This window comes from Gadus macrocephalus, chromosome 4 (genome assembly GCF_031168955.1).
Source record: "Gadus macrocephalus chromosome 4, ASM3116895v1".
Lineage (NCBI taxonomy): Eukaryota > Metazoa > Chordata > Actinopteri > Gadiformes > Gadidae > Gadus > Gadus macrocephalus.
In genome coordinates, this window is record NC_082385.1 from 19,651,558 (window position 1) to 19,669,050 (window position 17,493).

Genomic DNA, 17,493 nt, shown 5'->3' on the forward strand with positions numbered 1-17,493 from the left:
TTTCATCATACAGAATATTGTGTGCATATTTTGAATTTCAAATATTTGATTTAATTGGTATTTCTGGACTGTCTCTATAGATATTGTGGGTTTGACTTATAGTCCATCATACCCAGGACTACAGTTCCCTTGATGTCTAGCCACATAAGTGAGTCATTTACCATTCATCATTTACCATTGACCTTTTATACTGCTGTTCTTGTCTTAAAGAAGTACATTGATTTAAAAGCTTGATAATTAGATAGATTTTTGCAAGGATTTAGTTGTCCTATAGCTCTGGTATTTGAAGACTGATACTAAATGTTAGTGTTTTTGTCTTTCTATTTTGTTCGGCTTGATGCTAAAATGATCTTTTCTTTCTTTTTCTGATTTTTCAAAAAGACAAAGCTTCCTATGAAGTGGACGTGTAAGTACTGCACATTTTGTGCTGAAAAGAGGAGCTACTTACTTAAGCATTACCGCTTAAAACATGGGTGCCACACCCGAATATCACCACTACCATGCCTTCATAAGGAATGCCTGTGCACATTTAAATCTTTCAATGCACTCAAAGTCCACCTATCAACATGGCACACTCAAAAGGACCTAGGGAACTTGGGTGAAACTGCTCTCCATTGTCAGCTGTGTGACTTTGTGGAGCCTTGCACTGAAGCTGACTTTTTCACCCATTTACGAAGACATTTGAAGCTGAAGCAAAAGGTTTCTTGTCCATATCAAGGCTGTAACTTTCAGAGCAATGTTTATTCAACCTTTAATGCACATAAAAGCAAAGAACATCAAGACCACAATAAGATGGCATTCAAACCTGAAATTGTGTCACATAATGAACCTGAGGAAGCTCCACCTCATACAAATATTCAACCCGAGGATAGTGCCCCTGAAACTGATGAGGATGAGTTTGAGGTTACTGAGCTCAGTGAAGATGTGGAGGACTTGGAGAGTCAGTTGGAACATAATGTAGCTGCTCTTTTTCTGAAAATGTCATCAATTCTTAACATCTCTGAAAGTGCCCTGCAAGAAGTTATAGAGCAGATCAACCAAATGTATGTGCTTTCACAGCCATTGTTACATACATCTGTTGGAAAAATACTAAATCAACATTGTGGAGATGTTGAGGACTCTTTAGTGAGTGAGATAGCTAAAGTATTTACTGAGAATAATGTATTCCTGAAATTCACTTCTACTGGGGGGTCATTGTCAACCACTTCCAAGCGAACATCATACATTTCAAAAGAGTTCTCAGTGGTACCGCCTGTTGAGTTTGTCCTAAAGAATGACAGGCAGACAGTTGTGTATATCCCCATACTAAAAATGCTTCAGACATTACTAAACAATGGAGAAATTTTAGATAAGGCCATGTCACCTGAGACACATTTGTCACAAGGATACAGATCTCACAGGGATGGTTCCCGGTTTAAAGACAATTCTCTCTTGACAGAGGAAGAATTTAGGATTGCTCTTTGCTTGTACATAGATGATTTTGAGGTGGCTAACCCCTTGGGAACCTCCAGAAAGAAACACAAGCTATGTGCCATCTACTGGGTACTTGGAAATCTACACCTTAAATATCGCTCTTCTCTTCATTCCATTCAGCTTGCTCTACTTTGCAAGGTCAGCAGTCTCAAAGACCATGGTTATGGTGAAATTCTCCGCCCTCTCATTCAGGACCTTGTTTTTCTTGAGCAACAGGGTGTATATGTTGGACAGTTAGGAGCCAGCATTAAAGGCACAGTGTTATTTGTTGCAGCAGACAATTTAGCTGCCCATTCTTTGGGAGGGTTCTTTGAAAGCTTCAGAGTAAGTCAGATGTGCCGATTCTGTATGGCCAAACGGGAGGAAATACAACACAAGGAAGTGCGGACAGGCTCATTTCAACCAAGAACAAAAGAAAATCATGATAGACAGGTGCAAGATGTATTGCAGGATTCTACCATGGCTCAACAATATGGCGTGAAAAGAAGCTGCCCACTTAGTGAAAGCTTAGAACATTTTCATGTTGTCAATGGTTTTCCTCCAGATCTTTTGCATGATCTTCTGGAGGGTGTTGTTCCGGCTGAAATGGCCTTGTGCTTGAAGGCACTAATATCAAAGGGATACTTCTCACTTGAAATCCTGAATGTGGCTATTAAACAGTTTCCATATACATTTTCAGACAGAACAAACCAACCTCAGCTGATCGCAAAGAACTTTGCTTCCAAAGCAACAATTGGAGGAAATGGTCATGAAAATTGGACACTCATCCGCCTTCTGCCACTATTGATAGGTCATCACATTCCTGAGGGGGATGAAACCTGGGAGGTTTTAATGAACTTAAAAGATGTAGTGGAATTGTCAGTGTCTGCAAGGTTCTCAGAGGAGTCAGTGTGCTTTCTTGACTGCAAGATTGCAGAACATAGAGATATATTTCAGAAAGTTTTCCCGAACGAAAGGCTACGACCGAAGCACCACTACATTGAGCAGTGAGCACTACCCTCAACTGATTCAAACTTTTGGTCCATTGTGTGATGTGTGGACAATGCGTTTTGAAGGCAAACACATGTTCTTCAAGAACGTTGTGCGTCACATTCACAACTTCAAGAACATACCCCTTACTTTAGCTCTCAGACACCAGCATATGATAGCCTTCCACTTAGCTGCAACCTCCTTTTTCAAGCCATCTGTTGAAATTAACAAAGTGAAGTCTGTAATGGTTGCTTCATTTCCTGACAATGTGAAGAACTGTCTCTATCTCAGGAATAACTACAAGAACACAGTCCTTGTAGCATCTTCTGTTTGCATAGATGGCCTTAAGTACAGTGCTAATATGGTCATTTCCGTTGGATCATGCTCTGGGCTCCCGGATTTCAGACAAATAGCAAAGATTGTGGTGATCAATACAGACATAATATTTGTCTGCAGACTCATGACATCATGGTACAATGAGCATCTTTGTCCACGTTCTCCGTCACTCAGTTGTCTGAACTAAATTATGTTTTTCCGATTTCACTTTACAGAGTGGGAGACAAGCAGCTTGTCACACTTAAACGGCACATATTATGCTGAGTGAATCAAACAGTTATCAAAATGGACCAGAGGTTGTTGCTGAGAGTCATCATTGCTGAAGATGATATAAGGAAGTTGACTTTAAATAAGAGACCACAGTCCATTGAAGAATTCAAAGTGCAACTGGTGGATAAACTGTCACTGCAGTATGACTTTAAACTGCAGTATGAAGATCAAGACTTCAATAATGCCCTCTGCAATTTGACTGAAATAACTGATTTACCTGAAAGAGCTACAGTCAAAATCATCCCTCTTGTGACTCTCCATTTAACAGCATTGTCATCACCCACCACACCATCAGACACTGATTGCAGCACAGCAGACACTGAGATCCTGTCGACTGTAGGAGCATCACCATTGCTAAGACAACAGTGGCCAGAGTTTTTTGACGTACCCAATTTCTCAGTTGATGTTGGGTATAGACTCATACAGGCAGATCTTGCCTTTATGAAAGATGGAACACGTATGACTCTACCAAGAGATATGAAGCATGACATACTAGAAAAGCTTGCTGAAAGGATGTACAGTTTCAACGCGTACTCTGAAGATGATGACTTCAGCAGTGTTGCAAAAGCACTGATTAGCAAACACCCCTGCCTCTCTGAGCCTGGAACACACAGATGGTATGGCTGGAAAAACAGCCTTCAATTTAAGATGGCCAATTATCGCACAAAGCTTCGAAAAGCTGGATGTGAAGATGTAGCAATCAATGGAGGCAAAAGAAGTAAAGGCAACCCAGAGGGAGAATCCTCAAGCAAGAATATCAAACGGCCAAAAAGAGGTGAAGCAAACTACCTGCCTAACTTACCTAAAGGACATGATGAAACAAGCCTTGAAAATCCCAGAATGGTTCTCGTGGAAGAAATGAAGAAAAAACAACCAAATGGCATTCTCATTTCACAAATGATGGACCAATCATTCCCACTACGCAGACAAGAAATTGTAAAAAAGGAGCCTGCTGTACAGAACATGGTTGAACGATGGCCAGCACTCTTCACAGAGAGACAGGTAAGCTATTTTTGTTCTCAACCAATAAAATAATGCCAATCAAGAAGAAATTCAAGGTGTGTGGCTAGAAATCCAAACACTTGTTGGAATATTAATACCTCTGCCACCTCTCCATCCCTACCCACCCCTCTCTACTTTTTCAGGTGTTTGCTGAGTTTAATCGAATCGCCAGTAGGAATCTTGAGGGAGACTTCTTTGAGGCTCTGGACCAGTACGCCCCACGTTTCATCAAACTTTTCAAGACAAAAAAGGGAGCTGTTGGCCACAAACTCAGTGAGCTGATGCAGCACATGAGCTGGATGGTAAGTAGGTTCATTTTGCTTTTGATCTGTATGATAGTTAATCATACAGATCTCGTTGCCCAGTAACGGGGACGCTGGCGAGTCTAACGCCGCTCTGTATGGCTTGTTTTTATTCAGTATTTCCGATATTTCTCACTATTGCATTGAACATTTTGTCGTTTTTTTTGGTCTTTAGTAGTTTAGCTAAGTTTACTAGTTATATATAGTCACTTTTCGCTATTGTCAGTGCGCCAGTTTTCTTTATTTTTACGTGTTTTTACGTGAGGTCGTACAGTTGGTGGACGCTGTTGCCTTTTGAACGCTGTTGCTGCTGCTGCTCACCGGAACGTCATTCTGAACATTATTTTTTCGTGATTTTCTTTTTCTTTCTAGTCTTTTAACTTTTTATCAGTTTTCTTTTGCTTACTTTCAACACCTTCTGTCTGAAACCCTTCTGGACCTCGGATTGGACTACAAAGTTAAGTTAAGTAACTGCGTCAGTTTTCTTGATTTATTTATTTATTTCTGAACGTTAAACGTCTGCGTGTTTTGTTTTGTGTTTTGTGCGTGGAGTCGTGTAGCTGTTGGTGGATGACACCTGCTGGCCGGCTAGACTGCTGTTAACCCCCGGCGCCGCTCCGTTACTCGGTAACGGAGAAGTTACGTCTACGGATCTTCTCAAGGACCCAACCACCTCAGCTTGCATCCCACCAGGACATTCTCAAACGACCAAAATACATCCACCGAGGCTCTGGACGGGATTTTCAGTACACTCACACCAGCAACAAAAACATACGCTCCATCTGGTCCACTGGGCCCCGCCCCCCTCCTCGCACAGCCCGTACGGTCAGTCCCGTCAATCACAGTGTACTGTCCCCTCTGCTCAAAGCAACCTGCTACACTCCACTCACCTGTCTGAAACTCTGTCTGCTGAACACCAGATCCCTCAGTAATAAGGCCCTTTAGATAAATGACTTTATTGTTGACCAGAGCCTAGACATTCTCTGCCTCACTGAGACCTGGCAACAACCAAATGACTTCTCCCATCTAAATGAAGCTGTCCCACCAGGTTTTTCTTTTATTAGAAAACCCCGGGTTAATGGGAGGGGGGGTGGCCATCAAAGTCACCACTGTCACAGTCCCCCTTCACTCCTCCTTTGAATGTCTAACTGTAAAACTCTCAGGCCCCAAACCCACTATCATTGTCACCATTTACAGACCACCAAAACCCTCCGCCGTTTTCCTCAATGAATTCTCATCACTACTTACATCTGTATGTGCAATGTCCCCCACTGTTATCCTCCTTGGTGATTTCAACATCCACATTGACAACCCATCCTGTACTTTTGCTAATGACTTCACATCACTTCTGGACTGTCTTGGCATTACGCAACATGTCAACCTCCCAACCCATAACAAAGGTCACATTCTGGATTTAATCTGCTGCACTGACATCACTCCCACTAACCTTGTTGTCATTGATTTCCCCATCTCCGACCACAAAGCTGTACTTTTTGACATTCATACCCAACTACACAAAACCAAGGAACAACGGACCATCTCCTTCAGAAACATCAAACTTATCAACACCACAGACCTCTCCACCATGATCAGCTCCTACCCCAACCCTCCCCCAGCTTCCTCCCTGACTGACCTGGTGACTCACTACAATAACTGCCTCTCCTCCTCCCTCACCACCCTGGCCCCCCTGAAAACCCGCTCAGTCTCATTCACCCACACTGCTCCCTGGTTCACTCCTCATCTGCGCCAGCTCAAAGCCACTGGTCGTCGACTGGAGCGACTCTACAATAAGACTCAACTCACTGTACACCGCCAAATGTATTCGGACCACCTCCATCACTACAAGAATGCCCTCACCACTGCCAAAACCTCATACTACTCCAACCTCATCAACACTGGTACAGGCAACAGCAGAGTCCTCTTCTCAACAGTCAACCACTTACTTCAGCCTCCTAAATCTCTCCCTCCAGATATTTCCACCACCCAATGCACTGCGTTCCTTGACTTCTTCAGCTCTAAAATCAACACCATTCACCAACAACTGGCCTCATCTCGCACCCCCTCTGATGACCCACCCTGGATGATCACCTCTGGCCAACCTCTCATCAGCCTCTCTGACTTCACCCTAGTAACAGAACAGACCGTTTCAGAACTCATCCGAAAAGCCAAAACCACCACCTGTCAGCTCGATCCTCTTCCCACCTCCCTTGTCAAAGCATGTCTTCCGTCCATCTCCCTCATGATCACCAACATAATTAACTCCTCCCTCACTACTGGTACTGTACCCCCCACTCTCAAGCTGGCTGCCATCACTCCCATCCTGAAAAAACCTGGTGCTGACCCAACTGACCTTAACCATTACCGGCCCATCTCCAATCTTCCTTTCATCTCCAAAACACTTGAAAGGGTGGTTGCCGCACAACTACAGTCCCACCTCGACATTAACAATCTCCATGAACCGTTCCAATCTGGCTTCCGTCCAAAACACAGCACTGAAACAGCCCTAGTCAAAATCACCAACGACCTCCTCCTTGCAGCCGACTCTGGATTACTCACCATTCTCATGCTCCTCGATCTCAGCGCAGCATTCGACACCATCTCCCACCCTCTGCTCCTTGACCGCCTAGCTGGTATCGGGATCACTGGTGCTGCACTCTCCTGGTTTACATCCTACCTCACCGGCTGTCAACAATTTGTTCAACTAAGCAACCACAAGTCTGGGTGTTCAGGTGTCTCACTGGGTGTCCCCCAGGGGTCAGTCTTGGGTCCACTCCTCTTCACCACTTACCTCCTCCCGCTGGGCACACTCCTCCGTCACCATGGGGTCCATTTTCACTGCTACGCTGACGACACACAGGTCTACATCTCCACCAAACCCACCGCTGCCATCCCCCCCACCTCCCTCATCACGTGCCTGGAAGAGATCCGGAGCTGGTTGAGCAGGAACTTCCTGAAACTCAATGGAAACAAGACCGAGGCCCTGCTCATCGAATCCAAATCCACCCTCACTAAATCACAACACACCCCAGCTCCACTCATAATTATCGATGGATTCCCAGTACCCTTCTCCTCCAAAGTCAAGAGCCTCGGCGTCATCCTGGACAACACCCTCTCATTCGCACCCCATATTCACAACATCACCCGGACTGCATTCTTCCACCTCCGCAACATCGCCAGACTCCGCCCATCACTGACCCAATCCAGCACTGAAATCCTAGTTCACTCATTTGTCACATCACGCATAGACTACTGCAACGCCCTCCTCACCGGACTCCCCACCAAACTCATCAACAGACTGCAGATCATTCAGAACTCAGCCGCCCGGATCATCACCCGCACCAAATCATCTGACCACATCACCCCTGTCCTCATTCAACTTCACTGGCTCCCAGTACACTACCGTATCCAATACAAAACCCTACTCCTCACCTACAAAGCTCTCCACAACCTAGCCCCCAGTTATCTCTGCGACCTCCTCCAAGAATACACTCCCTCCCGCTCCCTCCGCTCAACCTCTGCTGGACTACTATGTATCCCCACATCACGACTCACTACAATGGGTGCCCGGTCATTCAGCTGTTCAGCACCCAGGCTCTGGAACTCCCTCCCCCCACACATAAAACAGTCAGACACCATTACAACCTTCAAGTCACAATTCAAAACTCACCTGTTCAAACTCGCACACAACGTCTAACTGATCACTGTTTTGATTGTTGTTTTTTTTGTTTTATTTTGTTTTGTCTTGTTTTTGTTTTATTTATTTATTATTGCTTATGTTTATTTATTTATTTATTTATTAATTTTTTCCACAATGTCTTGTTTTTTAAAAAATGTATGATGACTATATGCTCTGTAAGGTGACCTTGGGTGTCTTGAAAGGCGCCTCTAAATGAAATGTATTATTATTATTATTATCAATCAAGTTCTAAATTAGATGATCCAGACCAACCTATTTTATTTCCTGTCTGCTTGTGCCTTGCAAATTACACTGTTAACTGGTCTTTTCTTTCTCTGTGTATCATTAGACACCAGACGTGACAGTACTTCGCTCTGTTGTCCTTAAAGGCATTCCCATTTTACTCTGTGAAGACTCCAGTGAATTCTTCAAGACCTGCTCTGTAAGTACTTGCACATAAGAAAAAGTTTGGTCTGCATTAATATAAATTATACCTGTGTTGACATAGAAGATCTAATTATATCTGCTCAATATACATTTTGTACAGTGATTGATGTATTTTGTATAGTTATACCAACACAACTGATCTGAGAGATATGTAAACAGCCATTCATTCATTCATTTCAAATCTAAGGAGTAGGAGTCTAGGTTGAAAAGTCAGTGTCACTGTTCAAGAATGTATAGACCTTGTTGTATCTCCGTAGCTTTAGTTTAACCATACTAAATATATTTTGTTTGCTATATTGTAACAATCCAGTGTGAACACATATGTAAAGCCATCTTCTCTAGCACACACTAAAAATGAATGTTTTAGAATAGCATAAATTGCAATGCTGAAGAATGTGTGTGTCTTTTTAGGATACAGCGAGAGATAGAATGGCCCTAGAATGCATCACTGTTGGTGTGCTGACAGTTATCAGTGAAGATAGTCCTCACGAGGGTCCAAGCTCAGGCCCCGTCCACACGAAGCCGATTTCATGGCGAAACCGCAAAGGTCTTGTACGGTTCGGCCTTCCGTCCACACGAAGCCGGCGAAACCGCTGACCGAAACCGTAAACTTTTGAAACCACCCTCGGAGGTGGTTTCAAATCTACCCGGTTTCGTTTTGGATTTGTGTGGACGCCTGAAACTGACTGAAACCGTAAACCATGACGTCATCGCTCGACCCTCTAGCGCAGCGTTACTCATTGCGCGGCTCACGAGTCACATGCGGCTCGTCAAGCTATAATTGGTGGCTCGCATGGTAGCTTCCTATGTGGTAACACAGCCAATACATTTTTTCAAATGTGCTTCATAAACGTACAACATTGCACTACAAAAACGCAAACATCTGAATTATACTTGTCCCTTCACCCAAATAATGAAGGAGAAATTAAAAGTATTAAGCCTTAAAGGCACCCAGTGCAACTTTATGTAAACATTCAATGAAAAATAAACATTCAATTTCTAGTATTTTTTACACGTAGTAAGTTTCAATAATTCCATACCATTACATATCGACATTCAAGGAGCAAAGATGAGACGTCGTTGTGTGGGGAGAACTGATAGAAAATCGTAAACAACAACAATCGCCGGTGGGGAGAAGCCATTTTTCCATTGACTGGAAGCCTGCTTTATTTATTGTAGGTTACAAAAAATAAAGAAAATGGCGGCATTGTTGTTGTTATCGATTTTGTATCAGTTCTCACCACACAACGACGTCTCATCTTTGCTGCTTAAATGTCGGTATGTAATGGCATGGAGTTATTGAAACTTACTACGTGTAAAAAAGACTAGAAATTGAATGTTTATTTTTAAGCCTCGAAAGTTGCACTGGGTGCCTTTAATGGTGATCCCTAAAGGGGGAATTGTCAACCTGTCAAACCTGGCAACGCAGCCCGCAAGCGTGTGGCATTGTTTACAACACGTGACCGCTCAAAATTTAAAGGCCGGCTACGTAAGCTCCGCTAGCTCCGCACGCTCCGCTTGCCAGCTGAAATACGAAATGGACCGGTTTTTAATAAAAAAGGGACAGAAAAGAACTCAAAAACCAGACGAACAGACAGTGTTGCTAGTGGAGTGGATGAGGGAAATAAGTCTGAGGACAAAAATCAGCAGGAAGACATCGGAGAGGGGACGGGCAGAGAAACGGCAGGTGTAATTAAAAAACGAAAAATAAGCATACAAGATGAGCACAGAAAATTTCAAGAGAAGTGGACGGACGAATTCCTGTTTGTTTTGCACGGTATGAACCCTCTATGTTTGATTTGCAAACAAACCCGTGCCGGTTTCAAACGAAGCAATCTGGAGCGCCATTTCAAAACGGCGCATCCCGGCACATGTCTCTTTGTACTCTCTTTCGCTGACCAGTCCTAGGAATAACATAATTGTAGGCTATTACTCCCCTCATCCCCTTAAGTCTGGGACGTAACACCAATTTATATGAAGAAATGCACATTTGCAAAGGTGACTTAGCATGTTGTCATAAAAGTGGCTCTCCTTTTGATTTTGCAATGCCAATGTGGCTCTTGTCAAAAAAATAGTGAGGATCACTGCTCTAGCGGCTAGAGGGTCGAGACAGTCATTGGCTAGAGTCTAGCCAATGACTGTTGAGCCCGCGGAGTCTCACCCATAGATATATATAGAACACTCTATATATATATTCTATATATAGTGTTTAAATGTGGTCGATAGGGTTAACATGTTTAAATGTGGTCGATAGTGTTTATATATGGTCGATAGGGTTTACATGTGGTCGATAGGGTTTACATGTGGTCCATAGTGTTTAAATGTGGTCCATAGTGTTTAAATGTGGGCGATAGTGTTTAAATGTGGGTGATAGTGTTTACATGTGGGCGATAGTGTTTACATGTGGTCGATAGGGTTTACATGTGGTCCATAGTGTTTAAATATGGTCGATAGTGTTTAAATGTGGTCGATAGTGTTTACATGTGGTCGATATTGTTTAAATGTGATCGATAGTGTTTAAATATGGTCGATAGTGTTTAAATGTTCTATTCCCTCACTCTCCACCTCATCCCTAACTCTCCACCTCAAGCTGGTGTGTAGTGAGCGTTCTGGCACCGATTGGCTGCCGTGCATCACCCAAGTGGGTGCTACATATTGGTGGTGGTTAGTGAGGTCCCCCCTTCACTTTAGGCGTCTTTGAGTGTTATTAATTATTATTATTCTTCATGTTTAACCTCTGTTTTCCTTTTATTCCTAGTCTGTTTTACATAGTTTTGAATGATGACTATATGCTCTGTAAGGTGACCTTGGGTGTCTTGAAAGGCGCCTCTAAATTAAATGTATTATTATTATTATTATTATTATATTCTATATATATCTATGGTCTCACCCTTTATGCGCATGCTCGCCTCCTCTTCTTATTTATTTTTCTGCTGGATTTCCGTAGCTGAAGCAGCGCCTCTTATAGGCCTGGAATGTGTAGGCCACTACAGCGTTTCTACAGATCTACCCGGTTTCGCTTGACTCCGTCTTTACGGAGATACTCCGAAACCGGATAGATTGAAACCGTAACGGTTTCGCCTGTTTCGGCTTCGTGTGGACGGGGGACCTCCAGCCCATCTCCACTGCCATCATTCTGGAGGGAGGTATTGTCATGGATCATATTAAAAACTTGCCTCAGGCAGTTTGTCTGTTGTTTGGGCTTACATATGCATTGCATTTGGATTACCCAAAATGCATGGCAAATACACTCAACTTCGTTCAGACTGTGATGCTTGGACTGGGAAAGAAAAACCTCCCACCAAAACTGTTAACTCTGAAGAACAGTCTTCTCGGTTAAAGAGCCATTAGCTGTAGATAGCACTTTGTAAGCTTTGCAGCTATTAATGTTCTCCTGTTATCCATAGAAAGTTGGATGCGTTCATGCAACTATTCTCTCTTATTTACTATCTCATAAAGAAAAAAAGCATTAAAGTGTATGTTATGCAGGTATGGTAATGGTGGAAATAGCGACACCTTTCAAATAGTTGTTACTTGTTATTAGCTGATATTGTCAGAAAAGAACCTAGCAAGGTTGTCCATTTCACATTTCTGTTTTGGGAAAATTTTAAATAGTTGTAATGTAGTACAAATACAAACCCGAGTGATGTTTTTCTTTCTGTTTAATCTTTGTGTTTAATCCTTGGACTGCTCACTTTGGGACACAAAAGCATTTGTTGTTCAGTTTCGATCTGAAATGCACTGATTTTGCATGCACTGAAGTCCTGTAGTTATCAGGTGTTTACCTGTTTAATATTTGGAGACTGTTGCATGCATAGAATTAGCTCACATAAATGTAGTTATATTTTTTATTTAATTTTTCCATGTCATTTTCTACAGGTAAATCAAACAACAACTTTCTTGTTTAGCTGCTGTTTTTTAATTGAATGTGCATTGAATAAATGTTGCAATGCAGCTGAATCAACCCAGTGAGTGTTCTTTCAACGTATATGTTTGTGGTGGGTTTTTCCTTTATTAGATAGTAGCAAAAATAGATAAGAAATGGGGGAGAGAAGAGGCCACAGGTTGGACCCAAACCTGGGCAGCTGCAACAAGAACCGAACTAAAAATGTTAAGTTGTAGGTATTTAGTAATTCTAAGTGGGGTTAAATTTATATCAAGCAGTCCACACAAAATGAAAAAATTAAGTTAACACAAAGCATAGCTATTAAGTTACATGAACATACAAAAAACGTGTTAATGGTACTACTTGATTTAGTACTGCACACTTAAAATAAACAAGCTTTTCTAACTCACTAATTTTAAGATGACTTTGCTTAATTTTTTTGAGGCAACAAGTTTGCATACTTTTTTTTAAGTAAGGTCAACTAATTACATTTTACAGTGTATGCACATGGCTCGCGTAGGAGTGCATGGGGAAGGGTCGTCAACGAGTTGTTACGACAGTGTTGTAAAATATCTACTACGAAGCTGTAGGGGGCGCTGTGTAGAGAAATGTGCGTGCCAAACCAAGAAAACAGCGAAGAAATGCCCGATCCTGCATAGTGGGCCTTTAAGAGAGGAATGTAATCATTTACTGATGGAGTTCATGCTGTTGAATGTTGCTGTGGTCAGCTGGATGCAAGCTGCTTGTCATTAATCACCCCTACTGTCATTGATAAAGTTGTTTTGAATTTGATTTTAACTAAGGCCATGGTGTTCAAGTCATTAATTTACAAATGATGTCATGTGGTAATACTAATGGTATTAATAATGCTTATTACGGACACAACTCATGTTAATTAATGATTTTAAAGTGTTATCCAATATATAACATGTCTTGACTATAGGGCACGCCTATAGAGTGGCGAAGTCACGCCCCTTCCGGTAGGGCTCATGGGACCTATGAGATCGAAAAATATGAATGGGTGTCAATGGAGAGAAAATAATTATTTTCTGGTCCCAGTCTTTATATGCCCTGGATTACACATATGTTGTTTGTGGATTTAAATGATAATTTTTCATGCAAAGAAAACTAAAAATGTTCGTGAAGAAGTTATAATTTTAGGTTTTATGTGAGGCCGCTTTGTGAACTACAGCTCTTCGCTGCTCTCGACGCATATGATATACGTCACCACACCCGCCCTTGGAACTCGGCACAGAGATGGCGATCTCTCTGCCCCACTCCACCGCTTTTTCCAAGGGGAGGATAAAAGCATCGAAAGAGGTGAAAACCATTATAAATCGGGGCACGTGCAGAGTTTCAGTTATGCCGGTCTTCTCCACGCCAGTCGCAGGGAGCGTGACGTCACATACGAGCCGTGTAGTCTTTCTCGTTGTGTTTTCTCTACAGCCTTTATCTGAACAATTGCACAATAAACGGTCGAACTCTTTGCATGAAAAATTATCCTTTAAATCCACAAACAACATATGTGTAATCCAGGGCATATAAAGACCGGGACCAGAAAATAATTATTTTCTCTTCATTGACACCCATTCATATTTTTCGATCTCATAGGTCCCATGAGCCCTACCGGAAGGGGCGTGACTTCGCCACTCTATAGGCAAGCCTTGATGCATGTGTAGGACATGAAGCCAGAAGTTAAACAAAGTAAGGAAAACGGGGGCCTACCTGCTCCCACGGCCGCCGGTCCTCGACAGCAGGACGCCAGGAGGGAGCAGAGCAGCAGGGCCAGGTCGAGGTGGAGCCAGGCCCGGACGGGTGTCATGACCTTCACTTGGTCCATCAGGACTGCAGACTAGATGATTATGTCCTCCACTCCACCCCTCCGCTCCCGATGCAGACACCGGCCTGGTACCTGAGTCCCAACCACGGTTCTTCCGACACCTTTCCCGGATAAATCGGGATCAATAGTAGTCAGTTACCGCAGGCGCAGACGAGTGGAAACAACCAATTTGAAAATAATAATTAATAAATAAATTAAAGTGGGAAATGGGCGATCTAACTTCCCAAAAGCGGCTTAGGTAGCCAACCTGTAGCCCCCTGAAAACGGATGCCTGGACGTGGAGAACTGAACCCAGCGGAACAGGTGGTCCAGAACCCGGTGAAGTCTGAACCCAGCGGGTCACAGGTAGTCAAGACCCGAGTAGAGTCTGAACACAGACCCCGGTAGAGTCTGAACCCAGCGGGTAGGTAGCCTCCCGGACTCTGTACCGAGCTGTGCAGGCCTACATGCTCTACACGAGAGTTGAGTTCCCACTGGACGTGACCCACACGCCTGGCACCAGAGGTTTCAGTCGTCGCCGGAACAGCCGCTGTTCAGTCCGGCATCGTCCTCCTAGAGATGGATCAGGAGGGAGGGATGTCTCTGGCCATGCAACCAGACATCTTCAGGAGGATCCGGGAGATCCGAGACGGGAAATGCAGACCAGATTAGCGAGACCAGCACCAGACCAGTTCTGGGTCCACCGGGTCTGGAACGGAACGTTGTTTGTTTCGCGGCTAACGCGCGTCCGTTACGTCGCCAAAAACATGATAAAGGTCCAGAATAAAAAACGATCTCATGGTAATGCAGACGGACTGCAGAGCTGCTGCCAGTCACTGACGGGAGAGACACACGCCAGCCCCGCACTGGGATGACTTAGCCGAGAGTGGGAGGAGGAATATGTGCGTGTGCGCGCGCGAGTGTGTGCTTGTGTGAGAGTTTGCGGTCGTGTCTGAGTGTCCGCGCGCGTGATAGTATGCGGGCGCGTTTGAGTGTGAGTGTTTGTGTGTGGTGCTTGCGCGTGTGTGAGAGTGCGCGCGCGTGTGCATGTCCGTGAGCTCAGACCTGTTGCCAGCACCAACAGGCGTCCGCGTCATCGTCGACTGATTCAGATGTCGTGCAACTAAGATTCAGATGTGCAACTAAGAACTATGATCTTCAACTAAGAACACCGTGATCTGAGAGGTAATGATGTGATGAGAGCACAATGACTGTCTGAGGTGCATATTCAACAGGTGCCTGTACAATATTTTCGCGTTTTTTCTGCTATGGGTCACGTGGTGCTGCGGCAAGCCGGAGAGTAAATTAGAAGATGGCGCCACTAATTGGCTCCGGGCTCTCCGCAACGGTTATTAATTACCACGCAGAGGAATTTATCTGTTCAGCTTAAATTAGGAATTAAAAACTGAACCGATTCAACCAATAAACGTCAATAGGTCTAATGATGATGGAATTGAAATGTATAGGAAGTATAATGCGTCACCCTAACCCTAAAACATTAGGGAATATCTGGCCATGTTGAACATCCAAGTCAATATCACACAGGCGGTACGGGTGGCATTCTGACATACATATTTAATGTATTTAGATATGACAGATAGACAGACAGACATTGAGGGAACGATGGATGGATAGATGGTCAAATGTTCAGTCAGATAACACTACTAGTTATACTGCTACTATACTAGTACTATGCCTACTCCTAATAATAATGATGATAATAGCCTACTGGTATTGTTACTATAAAGTTTTATACTACCACTATGGTCCACCAGTGGGCGTCAACTGCACACTGTATGTGTTCCTTCATAGATGTCATCCCCTGGCTCTGTGTACCCCACACCAACATACAAGACATTCCCGTGCTTTTGAATTACCAAACAGTGAACATAACAACTAGTATTGGATTCAAACGATTGAATCGGGGGCCACACTTCTTGGGAAAACTAAAGCAATCATAGTAACGAAAAGAACACCAAAAATGTGTTATCATTATGTTTTAATCCATTTCCGAGATGGTAAAAGCATTCAGCTGAAAAACAACAATTATTTAGGACTGTACCAATATCGTTGACTAAAACGGATGTAGGAGAAAAAACAGGGTCTAGTACCAAATAAAATAGCTGTTTATAGACACAGTGGCCCTTGACTCTGAACATTATTTTGTAGATAGGCCTAATTGATTGAGAAATTCAGAGATACGAGTGGGCTCTTATTTTGAAAGACGGGACAAGGTTGACAGATTAATTTAATTATTAACCTTTCCTAGAAGGAAAAAAATAAATTGTTCAATGTTTTTCTTTCTTTTTACATGGACCAAAAACAAGTCCAACAGAAAACGGCAGCCACCATTTTGACCATCTGTTTTGTGATGATTTGCATGTTAGATAGTGATCTTGTTCACCTTTGTTACAACTAAAATAATAATTTTCTTTGAATGACATAAAATAAGCTTTTTTTCTAAGTGCTCTATGCAATATTCCTTCTATTTGCCTACAGAACAAAACTGACCGTTACCTGATTCTAATCGTGTCTTACTTTAGAAATTGTGTTTAGTTTTAATGCGACTGAACCACATATGATAAAGCAAAGAGATCAAGTAGGCCTACACACAGAGATGTTTCTAAGCTAGGAGACAAACTAATTCTTCAAATATGTACGATGCCACATTTTTGTGCTAATGATGAATGTTAACCATGCATATGCTAACAGGCTAGGTCCCCATATGGCGCTGTGTGTACTGCAGCAATGAGTAATGTGGCTTTTGGTTTGCTAGGCTACGCTATGTCAGCCCATGGCTAGTCCTTTAAACATTTATAATTTGACATATTTCTGCTTTGTTGAGCGGGTGGGTTTCTTTAACCTTTTGTAGCGTACGTATTTAATGCTATACCGATTTTGGCTGTTTTTCCACAGGTTTCAGACCGATTTTTAATCACCAGCTCTTGGGGTTAATACTAAAAAATGGACAAAACATTGTGATAATTTTGTATTACCGTATTCAAGTCTGTATGTTATAACACGCACCCCCACACACACACACGTACTCCCGGCAAAACTCAATAGAGTGACTTATATTTCGCCCAAGCCATAGTCTGCACTTTTTATGCAGACTTAAACACACACACACTAGGGCTGTCACTTTTTATTCGAAGTTCGAATATTCGTTCGAAGGTGGGGTGAAAAGTTCGAATTCGAAGTGTAATTCTCCATTCGAACTGTAAAAATGCGCTATAAAGAAGAGAGCGGCGAGTGGCTTTTCCTCAATAAAGTGGCCCTCCTGGATCCCCGCTTCTCCCGGTTAGTCCACCTT

At 43.0% G+C, this 17,493-nt stretch overlaps 1 protein-coding gene across 4 annotated transcripts in view; it reads right to left on the bottom strand.

Annotated features, from left to right (window-relative positions):
* LOC132455115 (fibronectin type III domain-containing protein 4-like) overlaps nucleotides 1-17,250 on the bottom strand; it is a 38,383-nt gene extending 21,133 nt beyond the window's left edge. Inside the window, exons 1-2 of one of the 4 annotated variants that reach the window (XM_060048859.1) lie at nucleotides 14,449-17,229; nucleotides 14,087-14,302 (exon numbers count right to left, since the gene is read on the bottom strand). In XM_060048859.1, the coding sequence (XP_059904842.1) occupies nucleotides 14,087-14,201 (115 nt within the window). In that variant the 5' untranslated portion in view covers nucleotides 14,202-14,302; nucleotides 14,449-17,229. Of the gene's footprint in view, nucleotides 1-14,086; nucleotides 14,303-14,448 lie in introns of all 4 variants that reach the window. The other 3 variants (XM_060048858.1, XM_060048856.1, XM_060048857.1) reach the window with 3 other exon arrangements.
* Between the last annotated feature and the right edge of the window lie 243 nt (nucleotides 17,251-17,493).